At 38.8% G+C, this 10,738-nt stretch overlaps 1 protein-coding gene across 1 annotated transcript in view; it reads left to right on the top strand.

Annotated features, from left to right (window-relative positions):
- Positions 1 to 10,738, top strand: part of lrp1bb (low density lipoprotein receptor-related protein 1Bb) — a 196,640-nt gene that overhangs the window by 184,302 nt on the left and 1,600 nt on the right. The window contains exons 84-91 of the mRNA XM_034886078.1: positions 617 to 778; positions 1,311 to 1,485; positions 1,840 to 1,944; positions 4,421 to 4,534; positions 6,417 to 6,493; positions 6,800 to 6,890; positions 7,234 to 7,384; positions 9,310 to 9,384. Of these exons, the coding sequence (XP_034741969.1) occupies positions 617 to 778; positions 1,311 to 1,485; positions 1,840 to 1,944; positions 4,421 to 4,534; positions 6,417 to 6,493; positions 6,800 to 6,890; positions 7,234 to 7,384; positions 9,310 to 9,384 (950 nt within the window). The remainder of the gene's footprint in view (positions 1 to 616; positions 779 to 1,310; positions 1,486 to 1,839; positions 1,945 to 4,420; positions 4,535 to 6,416; positions 6,494 to 6,799; positions 6,891 to 7,233; positions 7,385 to 9,309; positions 9,385 to 10,738) is intronic.

The raw sequence follows: 10,738 nt of genomic DNA, 5'->3' as shown, positions 1-10,738 counted from the left end.
AGGCAAAAGGGGGTCCAACCCGTTACTAGCATGGGGTACCTAATAAAGTGGCCGGTGAGTGTATATATATGTATATATTTAACCAGTCAGAAGTTTGTAGTTTAATTTGTTTTAAAAGAGTCTTTCTGGGATGACCATTTGCTCACCCAGTAAGAACTTGTGCCCCATGTAGGCTGAGTCCTTTGCAGCGGCCAGAGTTCAAGTCCGACCTGCGGGACTTTGCCAACCCTCATCTCTCTCCCACCTTTCCTGTCTGTCCACTTTCACTATTTAATAAAGGGAAAAAAAATTCTTTAAAAAAAAAACTCAGTCATTTGGCAAAACAGCTGAGTCATTTAGCTTTAAGCCAACATTACTGAAATTGGACGTGCATTTGTTTGGGACTATGTTCAGCCATAAGCGCTAGAGGTATAGTTACAGCAGAAGGAGTTTGTATTTGAGAAAGACACAAACCGGAACGTGTCATCCAGTGCAACAGTGTGTGCATTGATATGTTAAAGATATTTCATAGTTTTTTTTTTGTGATCTCGGTACTTGTGAGTAGGATCAATGCATTGTTGTTTTTTGTCTTTTTAGACTCTCTTAATTTTTTCTCTCTTAATTTGTCTTTGTCCAGGTAAGTCTACATGCCGCTGCCCTGTTGGCTTCTCAGGGCCTTTCTGTGAGAGGAGGATTTGTGACAACTACTGTTTAAATGGGGGAACATGCGACATCACTCAGGGGAACCAGCCAGTGTGCCGATGCATGGCAGAATATACTGGGGACCGCTGTCTTTACCGTGAGTCCCCCCCCCACTGTGAACACAACAACTTCCATATGATTGACATTAGCCGCGAGAACACTCTCAACAAAGCTTTGATTTGAATTCAGTTAAGCTGCATGCAATCTATAAAACTAAGCATTTCAAAGTTCACACGCAGAGTATGGAACAAAAGCAACCCCCCTAACGTATTTTCTTTCCACAAACACCGCTTTTGACTCTATTTGCAGATAAACAAAATCAAAATACTACCATCAAACAACCTTTGGGTGTTTCTGTGTTGTAGTGATAATGTATTTCTTTTTGCATTGCTTTGTCATAATTGGTTGTGGGAAAATAATTTCAACTCCACATCATTAGTATTTTCCTTGTCGTTGCTTGCCCAAGGGGTGACATAATTTCATCTGTGGCTAAGATGTCATTTGATGTGGATAATTAGGTCCCATCAAAAACTGTGTACAATTCCAATCAAACTGTCTTAAACTCTGTTCCCAGTTTCTCATTACACACTACGTCTCTTTCTCTTTATATTTCTGTGTCTGTGGAAAAGACATCTGCCATCACTACTGCGTGAACTCCAAGGCCTGCACGCTATCCAGTAGCGGGTATGTGGAGTGTGTGTGTCCCGCCAGGTTTGAGGGAAACAAGTGCGAGGTGGACAAGTGTCTTCGATGTCACGGCGCTCCCTGCCTCATTAACGAGGAGACAGGAGATGTGGTTTGCAAGTGAGTGCTTGGTATCTGCTCACTTTTCTTGTCCCTCATCCCCTTTTGCTATAATGCCAAGGCTGCATAGTCCTCATCATTTCTGGAAAAGCATTAGTTCTACAGTGTATTCTCAGGTCTCAGTTGCTCTATCTGCAAGCTGCAAGCTGAATTAATTGGTTTGATTGAACCTGAAAACTGTATTGGACCCTACAGCAATTTAACTTCTGGTAAAGCCAGTGAATTAGAAGCCAGGTGAACTATCCCGCTTTATATGAATTATGCATATGTTTGACAAACCACCACTGACTTATTTTGCTTCTTGTAAAAGTGTAGTTCTCTGTTGCTAGCATCCATTATTTCTTTACCCTCCAGTTGCACAAATGGCAGAATAGCACCGAGCTGTCAGCTGTGTGACGGATATTGCTACAATGGAGGCACCTGTCACCTGGACCCTGACACCAACCTGCCTTTCTGTCAGTAAGTCACTGCTTAATGGGTGAAGGAAAGTGGGGGAAAAACATGTAATGCTCTCCACTTGTATTCACACTCTCACTGTTTCCATTCAAATGCTGGCTCTGTGCCCCAGAAAGCTTGGTCTTAGAAGCAACACTGAAAATCACCACGGGGTACCATTTCCCTCCTTGGAGAACAAGATAGATGTCTTCCTCAGGAAAGAAATCCTTAAGTTAAGGGAAGGTTTGATGTCACTATGTGGGGGCCATGGCACAGCAAGGGGCTGAGTGCCAGTACACCATATTATGCTGTGTGACACCTCACTGTGGCTTATGGTTTTTAGGCAGAAAAAAAAATGATTTCAAAGCGCATTCCAAGCTTGCCATTCTGAACATATCACACTGTTCCTCCTTGCAGTAAAGAGCTGATGTCAGGCCTCACTGACTCTCTTCAGTAGTAGGTTTTAGAAGTTCTAAAAAAAGAAGCTGAGGTATGTGTCAGTGGTAGAACATGTCATAATATCCAACGGCACAACCGTGTAACAGACGTAAGCTTGACTGGCAGACACGAGGGAATTATTTTGGAAAACTACTCAAAGCGCTGCCCATAGATTAATACCACCTCATCTATAATCACATGCAGTGGTGTGTTAAAAATCTCTCCAAGGAGGAAATTGGAAATTCATTTCAAAAGCCTAACTCTCTATTTTTTTTAACTGCCCATTGTCCGGTGTAGTTAAATTGAAATTCGTGGTCATCACTCACAAATTCCAGTGGATAGAATCAATTTCTATGCAAATGATCTTATTCGATGAGGTTAACAGATGTAGATAAAGCGGTTTATTATTTGCAGAAAAGAACAGAGATTATGTGAGATGATGGATATGTCAGTGTCAAGAAATCATAATGTTTGCCCTTAATACTCTGAGTAAATGCATATTTCATCAAGCCTTCTCAAAGCAAAAACCTTGCAGGGCAGAACTGCTTCAATTGCAAACAATTCTCCACTAAACACTGAAAAAGGTTGAAGAGATTTTCAAAATGCATGAGTCAAGACAGCAATGGTAAACATCTAAGCCCTCACTGCTATTCAGTGAGAAATATTTGCATATTCTCCTTGAAAAGCATTTCAACTATGCAATTGGTCCTTTTTCCTATAATGCAAAATATCTCACTTATTCCAGCAATTGTGTCAGTGTTTTTAAAAACTGTATTTTAATCAGAAAAATAAGTAATCTCTGAAGCTGGAGCTGAGAAACTGGCTTTGGACTTTGTGTGCACAATAGAAGGACTTTCTTTCAGATGAAAATATGTTCCTGACGTGTCACAATGTTTATGTGTCACTTCGGCTTCTTCTGGCTTCTCTTCCTCACTAACAGTCTTCCCAGGCCAACTATGGGATGCCTTAAGGATGTCTTTGCAAAAGTGGCTTGCATTTTGGACCTCAGTTTGAACAGATCCTATATTTGTCTAACAATAAATCCTTATTGTTTAAAAAATTTGAAAGTTGGATATTGATTGTTATCCATATACAAAGGAAGAATTTTCTTAATTTTAAGTTACAATAATAATAAGTTATAATAAGGTACAATAATTCCCATTCCCCGAATGTGTCTTACAATCTTCCATTTTAAGGTATTGGAACACTTTATAATAACATCACTCATGAGTGCTTAATTGATAGTTAATTAAGTTAATAGTTATTATATTGTTGTACAAACAATGACTTGATAATGTTGACTAACTAAAAGTAAGACTATACTATATGTTTTAACAGTTTAGTGTTGCAAACATTACAACAATATGTACATTGTATTAGGTATTTGTTTATAAAAACCGATGACTTATACACATTTAAGAAGGTGTTTGTAAGCCGTCAATAAAAATGTGGATGGCTATAATGAAGTTGCAACTGATGATTATAATACCTTCTTAATGGTTAATATATGATTTCTTAAGCATCTACAAACTTTATTTAGATAGCTTTTATCAGTGCACAAATAATTAAATAACCATGTCTTTTATAGATCATAGATCAGAATGCTTTGTAAATGCTTAATGAACCACTTATTTATCATTATCTAATTATAATAGTTGCAACTTTTACAATACACCCCAAACAGTGTTTATAGATGGTTTGTAAACCTATGATTAGCCATTTATATCGAATGTATATATTTTTACCATCTTGAACTGAAATGAAGTGAAAATAACATTTTATTTTTCCTTGTTCTATTTTATTTTATTTGTTTGTAATCAATTGACCAAAAAGACTCTTTTTAGTGTTAATACAATTGCATACCTTATTTCTCTTGATTTGTGTTCATGTATTTATTTTTTGCTAATTTTCTTGATGCGGACACAACATTGACTTACTCCATTTTTATGATTGAAGCTGATAAAAGGGATTAGAGTGTCAGTCTCCATTCATCAAGCAGCAAACAGTTCAACAATATACATTCTCTGGGCCCTTTTATCACTCCCAACACAATGTTTTGCAGCTGCACGTCAGGGTTCAAGAACCAACGTTGTGATGAGCTGGCCAACCCCTGCGATTACTTCTGTCAGAATGAGGGGATGTGCACATTAACAGCTCTTAACAAACCACGCTGCAAGTAGGTCCTTCTCACCTCTCCAGCTGTATTCAGAGCCCACTCACCCCTTTTTGTCCATACCCCCACCCCAACTCCATCTGGCTCCATTTCAGCCTCAGTCCAGTACATGGGCTCTTGGTCACAGCGACTTATCATGTAATAAGTGTAATAAAGTAATGACTTGTCAAAAAGTAACCCAAACAATGAACTGAGAGTCAGTGTAGTGACATTAATATTTCCCTAGATTATAATGACATTTAAATACTTTTTGGAAAGTCTTATTGTGTCCTTTTTAAATTGTTTGCAGCCATTTGGTTGTGACTGGAGTGTGCCATTAGTGAATGATTACTACTGTGACATATAATAATTACTAAGCTTGTAAAGTTGTTGTCAAACACTGGTTTGCCCTTTTACCAGCAACAGCTTTCATTTAAACTGGAGAGAAAATGTTTTGTCACTCGCTCATTTTATTTGTTGGAATAAAATTGACTTCAAACTAAATTGCTTTTTACCTTTTACAAGACTTTATTAACTGACATTTAGTCAGGTCATTTTTTATAAGTGATGTTTTGTACATCACGTCTGCATTATTATTTTTAGGTAATCCTTATTTAACCAGGAAGTCTCTGAGATATGATAATGAGCTTTTAAGGTGCTGGTCGGCAGATTCTGTGCTAAGCTAAGCTAACCAGATGCTGACTCCTACATAAAACACAGACTTTTGACAAATTGTATCAATCCACGTATCTGACTCGGCAATAAATCAAATAGGGATTTTCCCAAAATTGTCAAAGTATTCCTTTATATTACTTAATGTTATTATTAGTAGTAGGAGTAGTAGGAGTACTTGTGGTAGAAGAAGGAGCAGCAGTTGGGCAGAAAGGCATTTCAAATTTTGTATTCTCCTTGAATTAGAGCTCAATATTTTCAATTTGTATTACATTCTGAGCAGCTATGAGCTGTTGTGGCACTTATTACATTATCAGTTGCTGCATGACTCTGTACCTTTGCCACCCATCCACCCATATCATGCAACAAACAGGAATCGGGGAAGGGGAACTAAAACGTGACAGTCTCTGTGACGTTGGCATCAGTCTGCAACCTGTGTATGATGGCAAGTTGAAAATGACCGTTATTGATCAGTCAAGTGTAGAACTTAACAGGCTGAACGCCATATCAGTAATCAGTGTTTATCTTTAACGCTTTCAACACAGAGTTAAGAGAATTTCTTCATTTCTTAAGGAATTAGTCTTTCTATGGTTCACGCTTCCCAAAGGAGAGCAAACTCCCCGATGCTCCCACTTTCCCATTAAAATTCATGCTGCTGTGACATTTCCTTCAACGAGGGTGTGATTCATTTCCTGAATGTATGGGGCTGCATTCTGATTTTCAATGATGTTCTGATTCTTGGAGTGCATGTAATTTAGAGTAATTTCATTCTGTCATTATTCAGTTGCATCTACCAGTTCCCTCATGCTTTAAAGACCCATCTGCGTCAGTCGTTGTGAAATTAGATATCACCTCCTCTAACAAGGGTCATACATCACGCCCATCGGATCCCATTGGAACACAAATGAGATGACGACTTGTTGTCCCGCTGTCATACTATTGTTGTGTTTGTACACTGAATATTCAACATATAAATTCACACACACACACACACACACACTGTTTATGGACACAACATGTATGTATACATCGTGCTCTCTCTCCAGGTGGTGATTTGTTTGTGTTGGATCAAAGCACTTCATAGTGAGACTCATAATGTGTTGTATATGTATGTATGCCACGGTTACATCATAATGTAGTTCGTTTTGCAAAGGTGTTTTCTCAGGAATTTTTTTCCTGCTAGGAAAAATATTCTAACAGTAGTTTATTTTTACTCTGTTTTGACCTCCTTCAGATGTTCAGCCAATTGGGCAGGAACACAGTGTGAAAGACCCGCCCCTAAAAGCAGCAGATCAGACAATACCAGCGGGGGTGAGTATTGGGAATTTAAAGTGTTGTTATAAAACCTTACATATTTCCTGTATGAATATTATCATTCATACTGTGTCCCCATTCAATATCAGTCAAATCTATCGCAAATGACCATATTTGTAGACATCCACACATTCTTACTGCAGCTCGCTATTGGACTTGGTCCTGATTGGCACCCTAACTATAGATTTCCTGAACTCTATAGAAACTGCCAATCAAGCATGGTTACATACAATGTGTCACCATCTGAGTACATCTTAGCTCCTTTCATTTATCTCTCCACACCATCTCTCCTCTGTCTCCCAGGGAGCATAGCCATCATTGTTCCTCTGGTCCTGCTGGTAATCTTGATTGTGATGGTGGTAGCAGGTGTTTACATCTGCAGACGGAGGCAAAGGTAAGTAAATAAATAAAGAAATACGACATAAATAAGAGAGATGCTTCTAAGCAGCAATAGATGATGAGAGAGACAACACTACGCAGCTTTGAAGATGAACGGACATCTTTGCTTTAAAAATGAAATGTTTCTTGTTTGTTTCAACATGCTCAGCAAAATGCCTGACCTCTGCACTGAGCCGCTGATTATAATCCAGCTTTTAGGTCTGCCAAGCAAAGTTATACTCTCCAAGTGTGCCAAGTAGTGTGATGTGATTTGTTGTGTGGAGCCGGGGAAAGCTGTACATTATGTTGACCTGCATGTTGTGTATCATGTTAATGACTCCCGGCTCCGCACGCCTCAGGGGAAAACGTGTCCAGAGACAGCCCATGACAAACGGAGGGATAAACGTGGAGATTGGGAACCCGTCATACAACATGTATGAAGTGGACCATGACAACCATGCGGATGCAGGCAGCCTGCTGCGACCCAACTTCACGCTGGACCCTCACAAGGTTGGCTTTATGAGCTCAGTATTAAACTAACCACAATGCCAACAGCAAGCTGAAGCTTTACATGTGCCTGAAGGCCAATTAGTCTTTTTTTGTATAGCTCTTTGTTGTTTTATGCAGTGCAACATTACAGCAGCATATTGCTGCCACTATGAAAAAATATACATAAGCTTGGGTTCTCATTTTAACTAAAGTAGTTTGTTGTTTCAACAATGTCCTTCTTATAATGTTTTCCATGTATTAATTATCACTTAAATGTCAAATTATTCCGTTTTAACAAGAAACACAATGTATCTTGTTACATCATAAAAACTGTGAGCCTGGTGGTCTACAATCACTTATCTTCTCTGCCATCAAAGCTACACGCAATGATTAGATAGGGGCACAAAACAATAAGAAAGCAGCTCACCGCTACAGTAAATCTAATTTAAAAAACCTTTACGTGACGCCATCAATGCTAAATGATTGATCAGTTTTGTGACATTTATTTATTTCCTAATTATTTATTGTATCGTCTTGTTAAGATTAAAAATGTCTTTTAAAAAATTATTCAATATGATTGATCAATAATGGTATGATGTATCTTTTTAAGATCTATCAATCGATATGGTTATTCATGTTACATGATTGATCTACAGTGTCTCTTTAGCCATTGACTGGATAACAGACTAACCTTTTTTATCAAGATGGATTTAAAATTAGGTTTTTCATGTTATAATGAGAACAATTTTTTCTATTTTCTGAGTCTGTCAGTACTGTATGTTCGGAACTCATTGTGAGAAGAAGTCCACTATTTCCAGAATTTTATTTAATTTAGCAGCAAATACATTTTAGGTGCTGTATATTCTTTTTCTAGGAACTCATATTTAAGTTGCCATATGTATTGATGTCCTCTTACACATTGTTCAAAATGAATGCAGTGCTTGAAAAGGTGAGAGGAGAGGAGCTGATTTGATTGGCCTTCATTGCTGCCAATCCTTATCACACCTGCCAATTATATTATACTATACATAAAAAATACTAATATAAATAACACGTTGCAGGAGCGTCACTGTTGCACCAGCATAGTCCTGAAAGTAGGACACCTTGTCAATTACACCCAACCTAACGTGCATAATAGCCTGTGCTTCGACTCATTGGATCTGTATCCAATAAAGCAAGTACAAGGGTGTATTCAACAAACTTAATGTAACTTAAAAAACAATTTAATTACAGGAAGGAGCAAGGACACCAACCACCATTTTCCAGCTTTATAAAACATGATTGTGCATTGGGGTCTTTGTCTCTTTTTCAATAACTGTGATGTTGTAATTTCTAGTGTTGGGATAAGAGAAATTATTTTACATCTGTTTTTTTCGAGATGTAATAAAAAGCTGGCTACAGTTGTGCAGTAATGTACAGTTGCCATGAACCAAGGGGACTTTTCATCTGGCTGGTGATTTATTCTGTTCATGGCCCTCAACCCCACACTAACACTCAGCATATCAAATGAATCATAACACCTTCACTGATGTTGTTATCTAGCTCACCTGCGAGAGCCTCAAGTCTAATACTATTGCTTCTTCCCCTGCCAACTTTGACATTTGCTATTGCCAGTCCAATCTGGCTGTATTTTCAACTGAGGCATGCCGGCTTGAATCTAAACTAGCTTCTGTATTTCACTACACTCTCTTGGTCCCGACCATAACCTTCTTCTTTAATTCAGTGCAGTATTATTTTGAGTTAAACAAAAATCAGATTAATTCTTTAATGTGCTATATAGAGAAAATTTAGTACAACTAGACTGAATTTTAGAAATTTGTAGATAGACTTCAAAATAAAAAAAATAAAGTAGTTGGCCATGCGTCAAACTGTTCAGTGTTAGCTGTGTTGGTGTTAGTGAATTTAACTTTGCACTGTAAACAGACGTGGTGCTTGTTGTGTTGCAGGGCTGGTGTGTAAAATCCAGTGAGCCTCACACTTTAGGCATCAATTCTGTGCCCAAGGAGGTAATCCCTGGACAGGTGAACTTTCCAAACTTCACTTTGTGTTTTCCCTCTAGAAAACAAATTCAATCTCATGTAGGCAAACAGTGCAGTAACTTTGCAGTTACCCAGGGCTGCCAACTCTCACGCATTGGCCGTGAGACACACGCATTTGAGCGGTTTCACACGCTCACACGCCACACCCCTGATTTCTCACGCTGAAGTGTCAACCCCGGTCGGTCAAATTTTCTGAAAGATGAGTTTATCTGTAGATCTACCTGTTGAGCCACTCGTGATCGACTAGTTGTGCTTTCAGAGACTGTGAGGGGTTCAAGAGCCCTGTCTGTGGAAGTTGCGACTTCTCGCAAACTGAAAACATTTTTTTCACGAGCTATCCCAGGTACATTTCCCCGGCTTCAGGTATGAGCTCTGATATTACAGACCGCCCGTCGCTTCGTGTCCACTCGCTCTGTAACAGTAGAGGTGAGCGGCGTGGCTGGTGGACTCGCTCTGCTGGGGGCAGTGACGCGTTGCATCCGTGTAGTCCTCCGATAATGCACAGCGTACAGCCTATATAACAGGAGTTATATTTTGAATGTGCACAAAGTTGTAAACATGAGCAGAAATCTGATGAAGCAGATCTGAGCTATACTAAGCCTATATATACTATACTATATATACGATACTGCAACGTTCGTTGGGCCACTATTGTGCTTCTCTCACCTCGGTGCATCTCTAAATGTAACTGTAAATAATTAATTTAATGTTTTATAAAATGAACAAATAGTCTTTATTTTCCCCAAAAGGTAAATACACTAAGTGGGGCCCAGAGGATGAGGGCCAAACATTACTGAGCCTTGGCACAAAGGTTAAAGGATTAGAATTTATGCAAAAAGGTGGTTCTCATTCTTTAGAATTTCAGTGGTCTTAGTTGATCCCTCAACAATAATTTAACATTGGGTCCTGGACCTGTTCCACACAGACCCAGATCTTCTCAGCAGTTGCTGACATATGCTACTGTCTCTCCATGTGGCTCATTATGTGTGGCACATTGTCTGGGTCAGTTCTTATATCATAAGAAGTTAATAATGTAAATAATGTAAATGCTAAATGCCTTAATACCTGTTGATACTGCAACAACACAAAGGCTCTTAACCCTACAGTTTTGCACATATTGTGCAAGACTTGATTTCTCCATTTTTTTTGCACAAAACTCTCCAAAAAGTGCCATTTAATGGTTTATTTTTTAAATTTTTCTCCTGGGGGGGGCGTACCCCCAGACCCTCCATAGGGAGAGCCCCATCCCCCCACATACAACAAATCCCAATTTAAACCCTGAAGGATAAAGACCCAAAGAAATTGCTTTGTACGCGGCAAAATATGGGTCACCCCC

Source organism: Etheostoma cragini, chromosome 11 (assembly GCF_013103735.1).
Source record: "Etheostoma cragini isolate CJK2018 chromosome 11, CSU_Ecrag_1.0, whole genome shotgun sequence".
NCBI lineage: Eukaryota > Metazoa > Chordata > Actinopteri > Perciformes > Percidae > Etheostoma > Etheostoma cragini.
This window is presented reverse-complemented; position numbering and strand designations above follow the sequence as displayed.